The 17,918-nt window shown below is 58.6% G+C and overlaps 2 protein-coding genes across 3 annotated transcripts; one reads left to right on the top strand and one right to left on the bottom strand.

The window, feature by feature from the left end:
* The first annotated feature begins 425 nt into the window (after positions 1-425).
* DBN1 (drebrin 1) lies at positions 426-15,062 on the top strand. 2 transcript variants are annotated; one of them, XM_063084967.1, is made up of 15 exons: positions 426-534; positions 5,022-5,077; positions 5,719-5,831; positions 6,015-6,089; positions 6,207-6,353; positions 6,481-6,558; positions 6,826-6,977; positions 7,071-7,134; positions 10,893-10,952; positions 11,026-11,149; positions 11,899-12,036; positions 12,374-12,547; positions 12,990-13,684; positions 13,985-14,087; positions 14,256-15,062. In XM_063084967.1, the coding sequence occupies exons 1-15, from the start codon at positions 449-451 to the stop codon at positions 14,324-14,326; spliced, it is 2,136 nt and encodes a 711-aa protein (XP_062941037.1). In that variant the 5' UTR covers positions 426-448; the 3' UTR covers positions 14,327-15,062. The 2 variants fall into 2 exon arrangements, with proteins under 2 accessions (XP_062941037.1, XP_062941042.1); XM_063084972.1 differs by lacking the exon at positions 11,899-12,036.
* A 523-nt stretch (positions 15,063-15,585) lies between these two features.
* On the bottom strand, positions 15,586-16,744 carry PRR7 (proline rich 7, synaptic). The gene is made up of 2 exons (XM_063087981.1): positions 16,275-16,744; positions 15,586-16,050 (listed from the first exon to the last, which is right to left on the bottom strand). Exons 1-2 carry the CDS (start codon positions 16,684-16,686, stop codon positions 15,653-15,655), a joined length of 810 nt encoding a protein of 269 aa, XP_062944051.1. The 5' UTR covers positions 16,687-16,744; the 3' UTR covers positions 15,586-15,652.
* Positions 16,745-17,918: the final 1,174 nt, after the last annotated feature.

The following is a 17,918-nucleotide window of genomic DNA, read 5'->3' as shown; positions in this document are numbered from 1 at the left end:
AGGGATGAAGCTGGGGCGGGGTAGGGGTTGGAGTCCTTAGGAGGTGGGGACGAGGCTGGGTTTGGGACTGGGGAAGAGGGAGAGCGCCTAGGCTGGGGACAGGATAGGTGAGGGTTTGGGACGCGGGCTGGACGGGCGACCGGGACTCGGGGCGCCGCTCGCGAGGGTCGTGGGGGCGCCCGGGGCAGGCCGGGAAGGGGGGCGGGCCTCCCCCGGGCCGGCCGGGGCGGCGCTAGGACCGAGCGAGCGGAGGGAGCGAGCCGGGCGGAGCCAGCGCCCCCCGCCCCCCGCCGGCCGGCTCCCCTCCCCCGGCCGCTGGCTCTCTCGGCTCGCAACGCTGCAGAGGCTCCGAGGCGGCGGCGGCGACTCCCTCTTTCCCTCCTCTTTCTCCGTCGGTCCGTCGGTGCGTGCGTGCGTCTGTCTGTTCGGCCTCAGTCCGGCCCGAAGTATGGCCGGCGTCAGCTTCAGCGGCCACCGTCTGGAGCTGCTGGCTGCTTACGAGGAGGTGATTCGCGAGGAGAGCGCGGCCGACTGGTGAGCCCCCCGCCCCCGGCCCCTTTGTCCCCGCGCCGCCGCCGCGCCTTTGTTCCCATCCGGCCCCGCCGCCCCGCAGCCGGGAAGGGAGGGCGAGACCCCGAAATGGTGCAGCGGGCCGGGAGGGCCAGGGAGGGGCAGCCTTTGTGCGCGCCGGGGGAGGGGCCGGGCCAGGCGGGGCGCTACCGGCCCCGAGAGTCGGGAGGCGGCCCCAGTCGCACGGTGGGAGCGGTGGCCGTGCGCAGGCCGGATAGATGCGGGGTCCAGATGTGTGGCCCGGGGCCGCATGGCCCTGCGGATTCCATCCCCCGTCCCTCCCTCCCCCCCACCCCCCGGCCCAGGGGACAGGTGTGCACGGGGCTGCCAAGGGCACCTTCGCCACGTTCGAGCGGGCGAGGACCGGGCGGGGACGGGGCGGGGACCGAGATAGCGGAGTCAGCGCAGCCAGCCTGGCCCAGCTCGGCCCCGCCACAGCACAAAGGAAAGCTAGAGCGGGGGAGGAGCGGAGCGGGCTGGGGGCCGGGGCGCCCCGCCCACCGGAGGCCTGTCGGAGTTGGCCGGCCCCCCACCCCCAACCCCCGACCCTGGGTTGGGGTGAGAGGGAAAGACGTTCACTGCCACATGGCGACCGCAAAGTGACTCCTTTACCCCTGGCGGATCTCGGTGGAGGCGAGGATGAGCCCTCCTCTCCACTACCTGAAGGGGATCGCAGCGACTAGGCAGCTGGGCTGGGGATACCAAGGGGACAGAGCTTCTTGTCTAGGGGGCCAGCTGAAGCTCCTGGGAGGAAGCCGCAGAAGAGGGATGCGGGGGTGAGTAGATCCACTCGGCCCCCAGCAAGAGGCAGTCAGCTCTCTCATGGGGGAGAAGCTGGGCTGCCCCTCGTGCCCCTCCCCAGCTGTTTTCTTCTCCTGAGCTGGGGGAAGGGATGGGCCACCTGCTCTGAGGCTGGAGCCTCCAGGGTGGCAGGAAAACCAAGGGGTGCCTCACTGTCCCATCTTGGAATCATCATCCCCCCCAAAATACTCTTCTTTTGGGAAAGGTGCCCATTCTGTTCCTAGGCCTCTCTTCCCCCTGGCAGGCAGGAAACAGCCTCTTCTCCTTAAGGAAACTGAGGCACAGAGTGCAGGCAGGTCTGAGGGACCCCACTTGGGCTGGCCTTGCCGTCACACTGGAAGAGCAGCCAGATAGGAACACTGACCTGGGGTCTGGAAGAGGGAACAAGATGGCCAGGCCTCCATGCCACAGTACTGCAGCACTGGCGGGCAGCCAGGCCTGGAGGGATGGACGCGGGAGACAAGCTTGTGTCCTCCAGGTCAGTCACAGGAGAGGCCAGCACAGGCTCAGCAGGCAAGCGGCCCACCCTTTGTCCCAACCCTGCCCCTGGGGGGCTGAGATCATGGGAGGAGTTCTGGGCAAGTGGCCGGCTTGGCCCGGTGGAGGAGCTAGCTTTAGGATATAGCCCTGCCAGGGGAGAGGCACAACCCACCCCAAAACACCACCCTTGCCCTCCAGTCTGAGGGTGTTGTCTACCACCATCCCATTTTCTCCTAATCCTCCAAAAGCAGAGCTCTGGTGGCCCCATGCTGGGGCCACACAACCACTAGCTGCCCCACATCCTGCTCAGCAGAAGCCTGGGCTCCCACGCCCCTGGCAGCATCCATGTGGCCAAAGTGAGTTATTAATCACTGGTGTGCGTCACTCCCATCTGGGTTGTGTGTGGGACACACACACACAGATGCACACATGCACACTCACACATACACACTCATTTGCTCACTCCCAAGGGCCCAGAGAGCATTTGTAAAAGGGGTGTGAAGATTACATCCTGCAAAAAGGGGCAAGAATGCCCCAGCACCCAGGACAGAACCAGAGGCACAGTGAAATCTCAAGGTTCAGGGCAGATCCTGAACTTAGGGTCCAGAAGGAGAGGTGTCTGGGGTAAAATTGCTGTCTAGGCATAGGGGGTTTTACACTGCCCTCCCTTACCTTGACTCCTAATGGGGGGATGGGGAGAGGTTGTGGGGAGCTCACTCCTGGGGGATAGGGCCTCTGAAATGGACCGCGGCCCTGGCTCTGGGAGCAGGGGACCCAGGAAGTCAGGTTGTGTAGTGGGAAAGGCCAGTGTTGCCCTGGTTGTGGTATGACTCGCTGGGCAACCACACACAAGTTCCTGCTCCTCTCTAGTCCTCTTGGAAAGAAGAGGGGATTGGGCTCAACCATATCTAGGATACTCAAGGCCTTTCCAGCTCTAACATCCTGAGTGTGATTGTCCTCGGGGGTCTGCCTGCCCACAGACCCCACCCCCAGCAGTCCCCAGGATCTTCCTAGAGCTGCCAAATTCCAGCTTCCACCTCACCTTAGTCCAGTTTCCCTAAGAGTTTGTGTTAGTATCATAGTTACCTGCCAGTGCTGCTCTGTGTTGGACCAGGGGACCCAGAGAGCAGTATGTGTTGATTGACAGAGTCAATTCCTGTCTTCACGAAGCTTACAGTCTGGGGCCATGTCTGTCTCCAGGGCTTGGAGCTATCAAGATGTGTTGATTCCTAGTCTTCCCCCTCCTTCCCAATCTTGATTCCCTGTAAATTCACCAGCTCCACATGCCCAGGCTTAGAGACCTCGGATCCAGTGGGATCTGGGTATGGATTCTGATGCCTCTTCCCATCCTTGCCAGGGTGTGGTAGGTGCTTCAGGAGGTGCAGCTCAGGGCGAGGCTGTGGATGGAAAGGCAGGCTGGGGGAGCTGAGGGATGAAGACCAACCGAAGGGTTTGAATTTAGGTGTGGTTTCTGTTGGAGAAGGACTGTGGCCCAAGCAGGAAAAGGTGGGTAGGCAGGGGTTGAAAACGGAAAGGGCCTCAGGGAGGCTAAGACAAGTCCTAGCAAGGTGTTATGTCTAGAACAGTGTCTGGGAACCAGGATCCCTGGGCTCTGCCTCAGTTAATCATCTGTGAATGAAGAGTGACAGACCCTACTTCTCCAAGGCCTCTTTGTTCCCAGGGTGGGTTAGGGTAGCCTGGGACAGGTGGTGGGACAGCTGTTCTGGGATGCAGCTGTCAGGGCTGGGGCTGCGGCAACAGCTGGACCAATAGCTCCCAGCTCCACAGCCCACCTGTGTCTTTCTGGAGTTGGTGAGAGGGGGGTTTGGGAAGGGGAGGGGCTGGGGGCCATTTGGCCCTGGCAACAACTTGTGCCCACCTCCTGTGGCTGAGGCCAGACATTCCCTCCCTCCCTCCTTCTCCTGCCCACCCTCTCCCCTTCTCTTTCCCTCCTCCCTCCTCCTTCTTTCCTTCTCTCTCCCCCATTCTTTCCTCCTTTCCCCTCGTCTCTCCATCTTCCCTCCCCCTCCTTCCTTCCTCCCTCTTTCTCTCCTCCTCTCCTCACCTCCTTCATTTCCTCTTCTTTCCTTAACTTCTCTCCTTTCTCTGGTCTTAGTCTCTTCTTCCTCCCCTCTCCCTGTTTCTCCCTCTGCCTCCCCCCTCCCTTTCTCTTCTCCATCTGGCTCCCACTCCTGCCTCCCCTCCTCACAGTCCCCAGCCTTCTGCCTTGGCAGTAGAGAAATGGGAGTTTAGGGAAGGGTCTGAGCCCTTCTGAACCTCAGGGAGAAGCCCTTCTTCCTTGGCCCAGGCCTCTCCTCCAGTGACTCCCCAGTCTGAGTGTGCATCCTAGTAGGAAGTGTCTGTGTTCCCTTCCATGAGATGGATGCTATGCCACTGCTGCTTGGGGAGGAAGAGCCAGAGCAGAAAGAGGTAGGGAGGAGGAGGTAGGAGAAAGGCTGCTAGGTCAGCTTTCTGTGAAGCTAAAGCAGAAGGGAAGGCCGGCAGTCCCCGGAGGCCTCAGCTAGGGTGGAGGCAGCCTAGGGGTTGGAAGGCCAGGAGAGCACAGCTACCCTGAAGCCCAAGTCTCAGCGAGAGTGACTGCAGTGACCTCATCCCCATTTCAGAGAGGCGGAGATTGAGGCTGAGGGTGGGTCCCCCTGGTCCTTTGTGTTTGAAAAGAATGCTGCACTAGGGTGGGCTGGTCGTGTGCCAATTGCTGGGTTGCCATGGTTACCGGGGGATGCCCAGAGCTGTGGGAGCACCAGGTTCTCTCTCTTCCCCTCTTTCCTCTCTGGGGGGGAGGGATGGCAGTGCCGAGGCACGCGCCAGGTAGGTTTTGCTGGCCAATGGGGGATGAGGATCACGGTAGCCAGGGAACAGTAACCAAGGAACCGTCGCCTTGGAATCTCCATTGCACACCCGCTTCACTGGGTTGTAGGCTGCCAGGGCCAGGGCCCGGGTGCACTGAGCTCGTCCAGACAGCTATTTCTCTCTCCGTTCTCTGCTCTGCACCTGACCCAGGCCTCCGCTGGGCTCCATGGAGACAACAGGAGCCCTCCCCCATCCTGTCCTGCCTGCTCCTTGTCCCTCTCCCTCCCCAGAAACATCCCCACCCAAAATTGGCGGCTTGGGCCCTAACAGTTGGAAGAGCCACCCCTCCCTCTCCCCAGGGCTCTGTACACATATGAGGATGGCTCAGATGACCTCAAGCTTGCAGCATCAGGAGGTAAGAATTCCAGCCATTCCTTCTCCTTCCTCTCCGCCCCTCCTCCACTTGTTTTCTTTCCCACCCGCCTGGCTTGGGGCCACCTTCCTGCCCACATCCAGCAGACCCACATTTGTCTGGCTGGTGTCCTTCCTCTGGTCATCGCTGCTGTCATCCCTGTGATACTCTGGGTGGGGGAGGGGTGGGGGTGGGTGGGACTTGTTTCCTGTTTGACTTCTGAGAAGACTGAGCCACAGAGAGGGAAAGTGACTTGCCCAAGGTCACACAGCTAGGAGGGCAAGGGCCTAACAGGGATGGCCCAGATCAGCCCCACTTTCTCCATAGGCGGAAGGTTTTATTTTACCTCGCTGGGCACTAGCACCTGGTGAGACATGGAAGAAAACACCCATTGCTCCCAGTCCAACCCCAGCTCAGGCCCTGGAGGATTCAGAGGCAAAGCAGATCCTGTCTGCCTCCTCTCCCTGCCCAACACACCAACACACCAACACAAAACTCTGTCTGGGACCTCCAGATCTCAGAGGCCCGAAGACTCCTAGGGGTGCCTGCAGAGCCTGCGAGGAGCCTTTCCTTCAGGTTCCAGGCCCTTTGTAGAGTAAGAGTTTAGGAAATGAGGAGTCCTGACACCCTCCTGATTCCCCCAGAAGGGGGCTTACAGGAGCTCTCTGGCCACTTCGAGAACCAGAAGGTGATGTACGGCTTCTGCAGCGTCAAGGACTCCCAGGCTGCTCTGCCTAAATACGTGCTCATCAACTGGGTATGCAGCTGTGGGCTGGGGAAGGGAGCTGAAGGTCTGGAGCAGTCGCCCTCTACCCCTCCCCCGCCCGCTGACACAGTTCTTTCCAAAGAACCTCACTAGGCCTGGGGAACATAGCCTGGGGCCTCAGGCTGCTGCCCCTCTTGCTCCTTCCTGACCCGCTCTTCGCTGTGTACTTTGCAGGTTGGTGAAGACGTGCCTGATGCCCGCAAGTGTGCTTGTGCCAGCCATGTGGCTAAGGTGGCTGAGTTCTTTCAGGTGTGTGTGACGCCAGGGCTGAGGGTTGGGCAGCCACCCAGGGCCAGTCTGTGTGCTGGGGGTGGTGACAGGAAGGGGCCACAATGCAGCCTGAACACTGCTTTCTTCTTTCCGAAGGGCGTCGATGTAATCGTGAATGCCAGCAGTGTGGAAGACATTGATGCCGGCGCCATCGGGCAACGGCTCTCCAACGGGCTGGCGCGGCTCTCCAGCCCCGTGCTGCACCGGCTGCGGCTGCGGGAGGATGAGAATGCCGAGCCTGTGGTCAGTGTGTCCCAGGCACCTGTGGCCTGGCTCCTGAGTCTGGCCTGTCCACTCCCTCTTAGCCCTCACCCTTAGTGTGTGTGTGCAGGGGCGCTCTGTGCCCATGCCAGGTCATTTGACCCTGCAGGGCACCACCTACCAGAAGACTGACGCGGCTGTGGAGATGAAGCGAATTAACCGTGAGCAGTTCTGGGAGCAGGCCAAGGTGCAGAACCCCAACCTGGCCTTCTGGCTGAGCTGCCCCTCCCTGACCCCATGGGGTAGCTCTGAGTCTCTCACGTCAACGGTGTGCCCCATCCCACATGCTCCCCAGCTGAAAGAGTGAGCCCTTTTGGCCTTATGCCCATGGGGCTCATCCCTTGAATTTCCAGAACTGCCACCTCCCTGGCCCTGGGTTAGTGGTGGGATGGAGGGGCAGGGTCCAGGCCCCCAGGCTGAGGGCCTACACTTCCTCGGCACTGGGGGGTTGCAGAAGGAGGAGGAGCTGAGGAAGGAGGAGGAACGGAAGAAGGCCCTGGATGAGAGACTCAGGTTTGAGCAAGAGCGGATGGAGCAGGAGCGGCAGGAGCAGGAGGAGCGTGAGCGGCGCTACCGGGAGCGAGAACAACAGATCGAGGAACACAGGTGAGTGCGCCCCGCCTGGGCAGATGGCTCCAGGGTCCCCAGGGTCTCGTGGGCCCACCCTGAAGGGGGGTGCTTGCTGGCTTTTCTTTCCAGGAGGAAACAGCAGACTTTAGAAGCTGAAGAGGCCAAGAGGCGGTTGAAGGAGCAGTCTATCTTCGTAAGTTCTTTGCCAGGGCTCCCAGTCTCCTGGTCAGGGAAGTGAGGATGGTCCCTGAGTTCCTGGGCCTTGTGGGGAGATCAGAGGCTCGGGACAGTGCTGGGTGTTCTGGGGACCTGCTTGGAATGGGGTGTCATGGAATATCAGGACTGGCACCCCATCATATTGGGCTCTGCCCTCTGGCTATGGAAAAAGACTTGCTTGGAGAAGCTTGTAGAGATCTAGAAGAGAAAATCCACCTTGACCCTCACTGGCCAGGCCTCCCCCTCTCCCCTCCCCAGTGGGGTCTGGGGGAATGGGGGAACTTAGACACAGTTCCTGCACTTTGGGGGCTTGAGGCCTGATCCCTGCAACAATAGTGCTGCAGAGCCATCTGAATGAATCTGGGCCAGTGCTTTGAACACCTGTATCCAACTGTGCGCTGTCTCCTTTGGAGCAGCCCCCTTGTTCCAGGGGTGCTGTCTGAATCTCCAAACATTGGAGATGGCCCATAGGTCCCGTGGATTGGTCCCTGAAAATCACAGTGGAGTCAAGTCTTTGTGCTTTGCGTTGAAATTAGTATTTCAGAAATAGCTAAGGTCATTCAGGACTGAGCATAGTGCAATTTGGGAAGGGAAGTGGGGGTGATACTCCTCTGGACTGGGACTATGATGAGCTGTGAGGATGTTGGACTGTGGGACTCAAACCAGCTCCAGGGTGATACCCACAGGAGACTGGAAAGAAGGAGGCAAGACAGTCCTGTAGGCACTGGCATTAAATGGCTGTCATAGGTCACTCCAGTCATATCTGCCGCTGGATGGGGTAGAGGTGATGTGCAGTTGGTAAGTCCAGCCTCAATAATTAATTCAACACAAATGCTTACCCCCTGCCATGTGCCACGTATTGGAAACATGGTGAAGAACAAGGTGGACAAGATGTTTTTTTTTTTTTTAATTAATGGATTCATTTATTTTATTTTTTAATTTTTATTATAGCATAGTTGATTGTACATCTGTGGGGTACAGAGTTGAATATCGATACCTGTGTGCAATACGTGATGCTCACATCAGAGTCATTATTACATTCAACAGTATACACTGCCATCGCTATTTGTGGTCCTTTACCAATTCCACCCCCGCCCCGTTTGTTTATTTTTAATTGTGGTAAAATATATATAACATAAAATGTATCATTTCAACCATTTTTAAGTTTACGGTTCAGTGGCATTAAGTACATCACATTGTTCTGTAACCATAACCACCATCCATCCCCAGAACTCTTTCCATCTCGTAAGACTAAATATACCCATCGAACAACTCCCCACTCTCTTCTCCCCGCACAGCCCCTGGCAACCACCATTCTACTTTCTGTCTCTTTGAATTTGACTACTTTACGTATTTTATATGACTGAAATCCTACAGTATTTGTCCTTTTTTGTCTGTCTCATTTCACCTCAAAGTTCATCCATGTTGTAGCATATGTCAGAATTTCCTTCCTTTTTAAGGCTGAATAATATTCTTTAAAAAAAAAAAAAAAAAAATATATATATATATATATATACACCACATGTTGTTTATCCATTCAGAGTAATGTTTTTGAAAAAGCTTAGTTTTACAGAAAAAATTTCAAACACACACACACACACACACATACACACACACACACACACACACACACACACACACACACACACACACAAAATAGTGAACCCCCTGAACTGATCACTCATCTTCACCAATTAATACTTCAGGCAAAATCTGATGCATTATTTTATAGTCCCATCTGGCCCTTCAAGTGTAGCTTGTGTGACAGTGACATTTTAGCAGGTTAGAGTGGTGATCTTGCAACTTCGGGTCTTCTAAGGAAGATCCCACATGAGAAACTTCGGGATTTAGCACCATAAAATCCTTTCTCACCCCTGTTAATAAGAACTTTGTTTCTTATCTGGGTTCCCTGTTTGCTTGGGCTGCCAGGGAGCTCCCAGTTTTCTGAAAATGCTTAGGCACAACAATGCTTTTGGCACTTATGATTACTGTATTGATCTCTCTTTCCCACCTACAGCCTTAACTTATTTCAGTGTTGTTCACACGGTTGTAGTAGAGCCTTTGTGGTAAGATGCTTCTGGTCTTTTTTGTGAACAAGGCAGAGGAACCTAGTGAGACTACACTAGGCAGGGGGCAGAGAACCAGCAAAGGCTGGCAGGATGTATGTTTATGGGAAGGCAAGGAGTCTGGCCTGACTGGAGCCCCGTGGCTGAGGAGCAGGAGAAATTTGATTGGGAAGAGAGCAAGGTTAAAGGAGTTGAGACTTCATTCTGGAAGACATTATCATTGAAGTGACAGTGCTCTTGAGGGGGAATACTATGAAAGGCCGTTCTCCTAATGCACCCTGATAGATAAGTTTAAGTTCTAGATTCTGCTGAAAAACAAAGAAACCCTGTTACTTCACCACCTTACCTGTAGCTTTTTCTCCTCCCCCAACTACATGATTTGCCACTTGAGCAGCAGGGGACGCCAAATAAGAGGCTTTTGTTGTAGTGAGTTCAGTTGAGCCAACATGTACCAACCTTGTGCTAGCCACTGACACACAGACCTGAGTCCTCATCCTGTGTCACTCACGGGGTGAGGGAGTGACACCAGAAACAGGAGATTATGATATAGTGTAATCTATGGTGAATGCCAAGAACAGCGGGGGAGGACTCAGAGAAGGAAATGACCTGAACGGACTAGGGACCTCTTCCCCAGAAGGCAGTGCCCAAGCTGAGGCTGGAAATAGGAGGGGTTGGACCTGGGTGTGGTCAGGCATTTGGGAGAGAGAAGTTGATCTCCATGGAGGCGGGAAAGGTATGCGTGTTCTAGAAACTGTGACTCCTTCGTGCTGAGGACTTTCTGTCTGCATCTCACAGAGTACATGGGCAAGTTGGGGTGGAGACGGGGGTGGTGTTGAGGTGACAGGGGCTGGGGAAGGGTAACGTGGGCTAGGCAGGGGCCCTGCCTACTTGTACTCCTGTGCTGCAACCTTAAAACGTGGAGCCAGGAGGGCAGGTGAAGCGTGGATGGGCACGGCAGGGCTGCGGGGAGCGCACGCCAGAGCGAGGGCAGCTGCAGGGCAGCTCTGGCCAGGGTTGCTTCTCAGGGCGTGCGGGTTAGTGTGGCCAGGGCTTCTGGCATCTCAAGAGGAACTGGGATCCTCATTTCAGTATGAGAATTTCCTGGTTTTTAAGTGGTGGCAACCGATTCCCGTGTTTTAGAAACGTCATACCGGTAAAACAACAGCCGTCTATAGGCCATATTCAGCCAGTGCGTGCTGAAGCCCCTGAGGGAAAAAATCATGGCCTGATCTGAATTTTGGAAAGGTCCTTTCAGGGCCTTTAGAGAGCAAATTAGGGGAGGAGAGTAGGGAGGCAGGGGACTAGCAAGGAAGGCTTGGCTGTGATGCCTAGGTCCAGGCGGCAACAATGGGAGCATGGTGACCTGGGTACTGGGGTGGGAGGTCCGAGAAAAGTTAGCTACAAAACAAGGAGTGCTCCTGGAGGCCCTGAGTGCCTGGTTAGATATGGGGTGAGTGAGCTGGGTGCCCAGGGGCCTGGCCAGGCTGGAGATGAGATGACTGAGGGCCAGGGATGGAGAGAATGGGCAGTGTGAGTGGGTGGTGAGGGTGGCAGAAGTGCCACCTCTGAGACCCTTTTTCCCAGATTGTGGAAGAGACACGAAGGCTGTAAGAAGGCCAAGAGCCTCTGTGGGAGTGGGTGCCCAGGACACTGTCCCTTTGGTTTGCAGGGTGACCAGCAGGATGCAGAGGAAGAGACCCAGATGAAGAAGTCAGAATCGGAGGTAGAGGTGAGAGCTGGGCACAGGGTAGGTGAGGCAGGCAGGCACTAGCCTGGCCCTGACCATTTTCTTGTGCCCTCAGGAGGCAGCGGCCATCATTGCCCAGCGGCCTGACAACCCACGGGAGTTTTTCAAGCAGCAGGAACGAGTTGCATCAGCCTCTGTAGGCAGCTGTGATGTGCCCTCACCCTTCAACCACCGACCAGGTAGTCCCAGGCCCGACCCCCCTCCAACCCTCACTCCTCAAGTTATGGCCCTGCGCCTCCTTGGGACTCTTTCTTGGAAAGGAAGCCTTACCCAAGGACCCCTTGGAGAAAGTGAGACCCTCCATGCAGTATGCTTCCGCCCACCACTTGACAGGTGGCAGGACCCTGAGAAGGGCCAGGAGTGGTGTCGGTGTTGGGTCTTGGCTGAGCAGTGGGTCATGCTAAAGACCAGTTGGGCAGCTCTGGCATGGGCTAAAGCATGCCACTGGCCGCAAGGAGCAGCCCTGCCGGGTTGAACCAGGGCCAGCCTGAAGGGCCGTGGATGCATGTGGGTAGGGCTCCTGTGCTGGCCCTGAGTTTGAGCGGTCTGGAGCTGCACCCGGGGTTCCCTATTTGGCTTCTCCCCATGCAGCTTCTACCTCCTCTGAAGCGTTCTTCCACTCCCTGTGTTCTGGTCTGAATGTGTTTGCACTGGCTGTGTGCTTGGCCCAGGGCTGGGGTCCCTGGTTATGCTGCTGCTCAGAGCAGCTGGCTGTGTGTAGCAGGCTCCTTGCTGTGCGTGTCTGTGCTGGTGGGAGGTGTTCAATGGCTTGAGGCTGTGGCCCAGCTTGGCTGAGTGTGCACCCTGGCTGAAGTCAGTTTGGACATCCAGGGCCAGCCCTGGGGGCGGGTGAGGCCTTGTGGAGGGGGTGGGGGAGACTGACCCTCTCTTGTCCTCTGTCTCTTTCTCTGTCTGTCTCTCTCGGCAGGTCGTCCGTACTGCCCTTTCATTAAGGCATCGGACAGTGGGCCTTCCTCCTCCTCCTCTTCCTCCTCCTCCCCTCCACGGACTCCCTTTCCCTATATCACCTGTCACCGCACCCCAAACCTCTCTTCCTCCCTCCCATGTAGGTAGCAGCCATAGGCCTCGGCGGGGGGGTAAGGAGGGCCCCGCTTCCCAGCAGCCCCCCTGCCCTCACTCCCCCAGCCTAACCACTGATCTCTGGTGTTTGTCCCCAGAGCAGGTACTGCCTGCCTCTTGCCCTTGGCCCTGCAGGGGCACTGGCCCCCAGAGGTCTGGCTTACAGGGTCTGGAGCTGTGGTCTGACCCCTGGGGGACCTGGGGAGCTCCCAGCCCCCACCCAGACTCCAGAGAGGAAGTGCTGGCTAGGCCCCATGGTGGACAATCCTGGTCCCACCTGGCTCCCCCGCCCTCACTAACCAAACTGGGGGTTTGTTTCATAGGCAGCCACCTGGACAGCCACCGGAGAATGGCGCCCACTCCCATCCCTGCCCGGAGCCCATCTGACTACTCCAGCACAGCCTCCACCCCTGTCTCTGAGCAGATCGAGCGGGCCCTGGATGAGGTCACGTCCTCGCAGCCTCCACCACTGCCACCGCCACCCCCACCAGCCCAAGGTGAGAGGGGCCCTGCCTGCACTGGGCCTCCCATAAATGCTTTGGCTGGGAACCCTAGGTTGCCCTGGTAACAACTCCCCAGGGATCTGGGCCATCCACTACCAAGACTGCAGTGCCCTGGAAGTGGCTGTGGCCCGGAGGAGCCCTGGTGTTGCAGTCAGACCTGCCCTCTCTGAACCTCAGTGTCTGTCTCTGATGTGGGAATGGGGTCTTCCTCCTTGGGCTGCTGAGTGGTTTAAAGACACTAGGTAAAGAGATAGTGGGGTGCAGTTAGTGCTGAAAACCCTGCATGGAAGTCTTAGTGGAGGTGTTCTTTCCTGGAAGTGTCCAACTGCCTCACTCCTCAGTGGGTGGGCAGGGTATCAGAGGGTGGCTGCCCAGGGTCTCCATCCTTCCCCGAGGGAGCTGATTGCATCTGTCTCCTCCATCCGTGCTGTGACAGAGACCCAGGAGCCTAGCCCCAGCCTGGACAGTGAAGAGATCGTCAAGGAGGCCAGAGCAGCAACCCCTCAGGCCTGGGCCAGCCCCTTGGAGGAGACCCCTCAGGCTCGGGAGCCCACCCAAGGGCAAGCCAGCCCCACAGAGGACTTGATGTTCATGGAGTCTCCAGAGCAGGCTGTCCTGGCTGCCCCTGTGGAGTCTGCCACAGCTGACACCACTGCAGCCGACACCTCAGTAGCTGATGCTGATGCAGCTGACACCACTGAAACCACCGCTGCCACTGCTGACACCACCATTGCCAACAACATCACCCCTGCTGCTGCCAGCCTTATTGACCTATGGCCTGGCAATGGGGAAGGGGTCTCTGCACCCCAGGCTGAGCCCAGGGCCCCCCCCTCACCCTCAGGTGCTGAAGTCACTCTGGCGGAAGTGCCCCTGCTGGATGAGGTGGCTCAGGAGCCACTGCTGCCAGCGGGCGAAGGCTGTGCCAACCTTCTCAATTTTGATGAGCTGCCTGAGCCTCCAGCCACCTTCTGTGACCCAGAGGAGGAAGTAGTAGGGGAGCCCCTGGCTGTCCCCCAGGCCCCAGTTCTGCCTTCAGCTCTAGAGAACCTGGAGCAGGAGCAGGAGCCAGAACCAGAGCCAGAGCCTCACCTGCTGACCAATGGTGAAACCATCCAGAAGGAGGGGACACAGGTGGGGCAGGGGCAGCCTGGTGGGAGGGGTGGTAGTCAGGGCTTAAGCAGGGAGCTGACCTTGTATTCTTCAGGCTTGCAGTAGTACCCCCCTTTCTCTGTGACCCACATTATTGGGGGGAAGCTCCATTCCACTCCCCTTCCCTAGGCCAGCTCTGCTTTTGTTCCCAAGGCAGGCATCTATGTTTCCCTGGCAACCACTGCTGGAATCACTCGTTGTTATGGCAACAGGCTCACGCCTGATAGGTCAGCCCTAGTCCTGCTGGGTGGAGCCCAGTAACCTGGTACTTTCCCCCTGCAGGCCAGTGAGGGGTACTTCAGTCAATCACAGGAGGAGGAGTTTGCGCAATCGGAAGAGCTGTGTGCAAAGGCTCCACCTCCTGTGTTCTACAACAAGCCTCCAGGTAGTACTGGGATGGATGCTGGGGAGGAGTTCGGGTGGGGGTGCTGGGTTTGAATGTGAGCAGGCAACCCCCCCCCCGACACACAGCTGGCACAGCTCCCAGAGGTTGGGGGACACAATCATGGATCTGCTGGGCCATCTCCTTAACTCTACTCTCCCAACACCACAGAAATCGACATCACCTGCTGGGATGCAGACCCAGCACCAGAAGAGGAGGAGGGCTTTGAGGGTGGCGATTAGTGGTGGTGCCCACCCTCAGGCTGCCCTCGCCAAGGGTGCCCACCCTTGCCAGCCTTTGGTCAGACGGCTCGCGGCCCGCCGCGCCTGCATTTGCAGCAGCTCCGCCTGGCACCCACTTGGATTCGGGCCCTGGCCAGGGACTTGGCCGCTTCCTTACCCACAGGGCCTGACTTTTACAGCTTTTCTCTCTCTTTTTTTTTAAAGTTGATAGGAGACTTGTACAGTTGACTGGTTTTCCTCCCGTTGGTAGTTGAGACGCTGTTGCAAATTCCACTCCCTCCCCACCAGTCCAGATTGTAGCTCTTAGTCCTCTCTGCTCAGCTGGCCGGGGTGGAGGCCTCACCCTGCTTGGGGCCTGGCGTGGGGGGAGCTCTGGTGGGAAAATGTCCCCCACCTTTTTTCCTAGTTTTATGTTTTCTTGGAAAAATATCACTTTGTATTCTCTGTCCAGGGCTTCAGATATTTTGCACGAATTTTAAAACATGGCAATAAATGGCTCGTGGGCTCTGGCTCCCTGGGACCCCCTCCCCGCCCTTCTCTTGGCCCCTCCCTGCCTGGCCCAAAGGAAGTAGCAGGCCCAGCTGGGGCCCCTCGGCTTCCCCGCCCTCTCCTGCCGGGCAGGTCCCAGGCTGGAGGCCCTAGGCGTGATTCAGGTCAGGGCTATGGATGGGGCCCAGGAGCTTGGGTGGCCCTTCCCCAACTCCTTTCTCTTTGCTTGGGTTCCTTTTTCACATTCAGTAACTGGTTTTTTGGAAAGCACAAACTTCTGTAACGGGTCGTGCTCATGTCTGTTAATAAAGAAATCCAGATCCCTTCAGGCCTGCTGTCCTGGGCCTCCAGGGGCTGATCTAGTGTGGGCGGCCTGCCTTGACCCCCCATTCCCAACTCTTCCCACTCAAAGGCTGCAGAGGGAGAGGCACCTTTCTGCTGCCAGGGGGTGCCCTAACCATGATCTCAAAGGCTGGCTAGGTGGCCTGACATGGCGGTGTGTGGGGGGTCGTTATCTAGTTTCTAGTGGCAGAAGAAGGCCGAGCTCAGCTTTAGTTCTGCATCCTCAGGCCAGCTTATAGCAGAAACGTGCATTCAGGTTCCTTCCTGCCAAGGCTTCAGTAGACCTGGTCACCAAAACCTTAGGTGCAAGCAGCAGGTCCCCCCTCCGCTTTTACCAAACCAGATCACACACCTTTATTATCCTCAAAATGTAACAAACGGGGTAAGAAATCCCTCCCTCCCCCCACCCCTCCCCGCAGTCCAAGAGAAGCATTTAAAAAGCCCCGCAGTCAGGCCAGGAGTCCGCCGGTGGGGCCCGGGACGCCGGGCGCCCCTCTATACGGCTGTAGTCCTCCCGAACAAGGGGATGGAGACCGGCAGGCGCCAAGCTCCGTGCTCCAGGGGCTCACGGCTGCTGAGCTCTGAGTCGGTCCAGCTCGGGAAGACTCGGCGGCCGCGGTCGGCCTGCAGACAGAGAGCAGGGCAAGGCGGCGCGGGCCGTGGGGCGCTGGGCAGGTGCAGCGCCGAGGTGTACCCCCGGTCCAGGAAAAGCGGCTTGTAGCTGGGTGGCGGCTGCTCCTGTTTCTCCGCGCTATCGCGGCGGCTCAGAAAGGGCGTCACGATCTTGCGGTAGAGGCCGCGAGTGTCCGTGAGCACCTCGCTGTAGGGCGGTGGCGGCTCGGCCATCAGCACCGCCTCTTCGTAACACGGTGGCTTGGACATGTCCGATTCCGCTGCGGAGTGGGAAGCGGTCCGAGGGGGTGAAGCCACCGTCCCCAGCCTCCCGCAAAAGCCCTGGCCAGCCGCCAACCCCGGCTCCAGCCCGCTCCCTCCTCCTAGGTTCTCGGGAAGGCTGCAGGTGAAAGCCTCGCTCTTAAGCAGTGAGCCCGCCCAATGGTGGGGCGCTGCCCCAGCCCTAGTGGTCCCCGATCGCCTCCTAGCAGAGGCTGGTACTTACCTTGGCGCGGGTAGCTCCAGGGCCGTGGCGGCACCGCGAGGTGAGGCGGCGGGGGGTGCGGAAGCGCGTGGTGGTGCGGGTGTGGGTGCGTGTGCGGCGGCGCGGACCCGTGGTGCAGGAGCGGGTGCACGTGCACGTGCGGATGCGAGTGCGCCGGCGCCTCCAGGCGGCCGCGGTGCGGTGGCGGCGGCGGCGCCAGACCCGGGGGGCTCCCGGCCACGCTACCCTCAAGCTCCAGTGGCTCCAGCTCTAGGGCGCGCAGATTCTGCTCGCGCAGTCGCTCCTCCTGGCGCCGTTTGAGACGGCGGCGCAGGAAGCTGCAGAAGCAGCAGAGCAGGACGATGAGCCCCCAGATGAGCCAGAAGCCGGCGAAGCACGTGAGGAACGTGTAGGTGCCCTGGGACATCACCATGGCGGCGGCGCGGGAGGAGGGTCCTCGGATGCTTCACTGGACACTGCACTCCTCTGCGTAGCCTCGGGCCCGCGCCACGCTCCCAAGTGCCGCCAGTGTCACTAGGTGACCCGCGGCCGGGGGCTGCCCGCGGCGGGGTTGAAGTCGTGCGCGCGCCGGCGGGGGGCAGCAGCGGCGCCCGCTCCTTCCCATGGCGTCGGCGGGCGCGCCTCACCCGGAGCCGCGCGGGACCTGTGGGGCAGACACAGGGCGCAGTGACTGCGCAGTCCCGGGGAAGCCGCCTCTGTGGGAACCCCCGCACTCCCCGGGGGCCCGGTGACGTCACCGAGTATGATGACGTCACGACCCGAGGTTCCCCCGGTAGGGTTTCCCCGGATCTGAGATCCGGCCGCTGCCGCGAAGCCGGGGTACTGAGAGGAGCCAAGCCGAGCCAGCAGAGGGCGCACGAAGTCCGGAGTCGGGCTCTGAGCCCGCTCGGGAGATTCGTCACCCGCAACCTTCCGGCACAAGGTAGTCCGAGTAGGAAAGGGTTTCAGAGGCCTGTGGACACCAGGGTGCTGAAGAGGAGTCTCGACGCGGTTGCTTTGCGGCGGGGAAAGGGTCGTCCAAAGCACCGCAAGAAACCCACCCGGCGCCCAGCTTCAGCCAGCCCAAAGTATGAAACATCCGGCCCTGCATCGCGGCTTCCTGTTCTTAGCCGCTTTTCTAGTGGGGCTCGGTCGGGTGGCACCGGCTGCTACTGAATGCCACCGGCTCTGCCTTATTGTCCGCCTAGCGCGCAGCACCGGGCGTAGGCCAGTCCTCTTTCTTTCCTCCTGGCGCCTCCAACTGCTGGATTTCAGCTCCAATCCTGCTTCCCCCGCTTCCTACCCTTGCACATCCCCACTTGGCTCTGCCACTCTAGCTCCAGGCCGCCGTCTCCCTTCCCTCAATTCCTTTTCCTCTCTGCAGAGGGGAGGAAACTAAATGAGGATGTGCATCAGAAGCTTGTCTTTCGTACCCCCTGGTCCTGCCCTCACTCCAAATGGGCACCTCTAGTTCCACCTCCTCCTCTCCACAGCCAGGGCTAAAGAAGGGGAACTTTGCATCCAAGAGGGATGTAGGAGGAGCCCTGGCTGAGGAGTGAAGGGGGACAGGCGACTGTTCGCCACCCCCACAGAACAGAAACGAGCCCTTCTTGAGTGCCTTATACCCAGGGACATTAAAGTACAATCCTTTGGTGGGTATCTGGA

This window comes from Cynocephalus volans, chromosome 2 (genome assembly GCF_027409185.1).
Source record: "Cynocephalus volans isolate mCynVol1 chromosome 2, mCynVol1.pri, whole genome shotgun sequence".
Taxonomy (NCBI): domain Eukaryota; kingdom Metazoa; phylum Chordata; class Mammalia; order Dermoptera; family Cynocephalidae; genus Cynocephalus; species Cynocephalus volans.
The sequence above is the reverse complement of the archived record's forward strand: the minus strand, read 5'-3'. Positions and strand labels throughout refer to the sequence as shown.

What these genes read in the sequence shown, in the direction of transcription:
- PRR7 (XM_063087981.1), bottom strand. Translation starts at nt 16,686, where the DNA reads ATGGTGATGTCCCAGGGCACCTACACGTTCCTCACGTGCTTCGCCGGC. An exon ending in CTGGAGCTACCCGCGCCAAG is followed by an intron (nt 16,051 to 16,274) that starts GTAAGTACCAGC and finishes CCCACTCCGCAG; the next exon opens with CGGAATCGGACATGTCCAAG.
- DBN1 (XM_063084967.1), top strand. Translation starts at nt 449, where the DNA reads ATGGCCGGCGTCAGCTTCAGCGGCCACCGTCTGGAGCTGCTGGCTGCT. An exon ending in TGAAGGAGCAGTCTATCTTC is followed by an intron (nt 7,135 to 10,892) that starts GTAAGTTCTTTG and finishes TTTGGTTTGCAG; the next exon opens with GGTGACCAGCAGGATGCAGA. An exon ending in GCCACCCCCACCAGCCCAAG is followed by an intron (nt 12,548 to 12,989) that starts GTGAGAGGGGCC and finishes GTGCTGTGACAG; the next exon opens with AGACCCAGGAGCCTAGCCCC.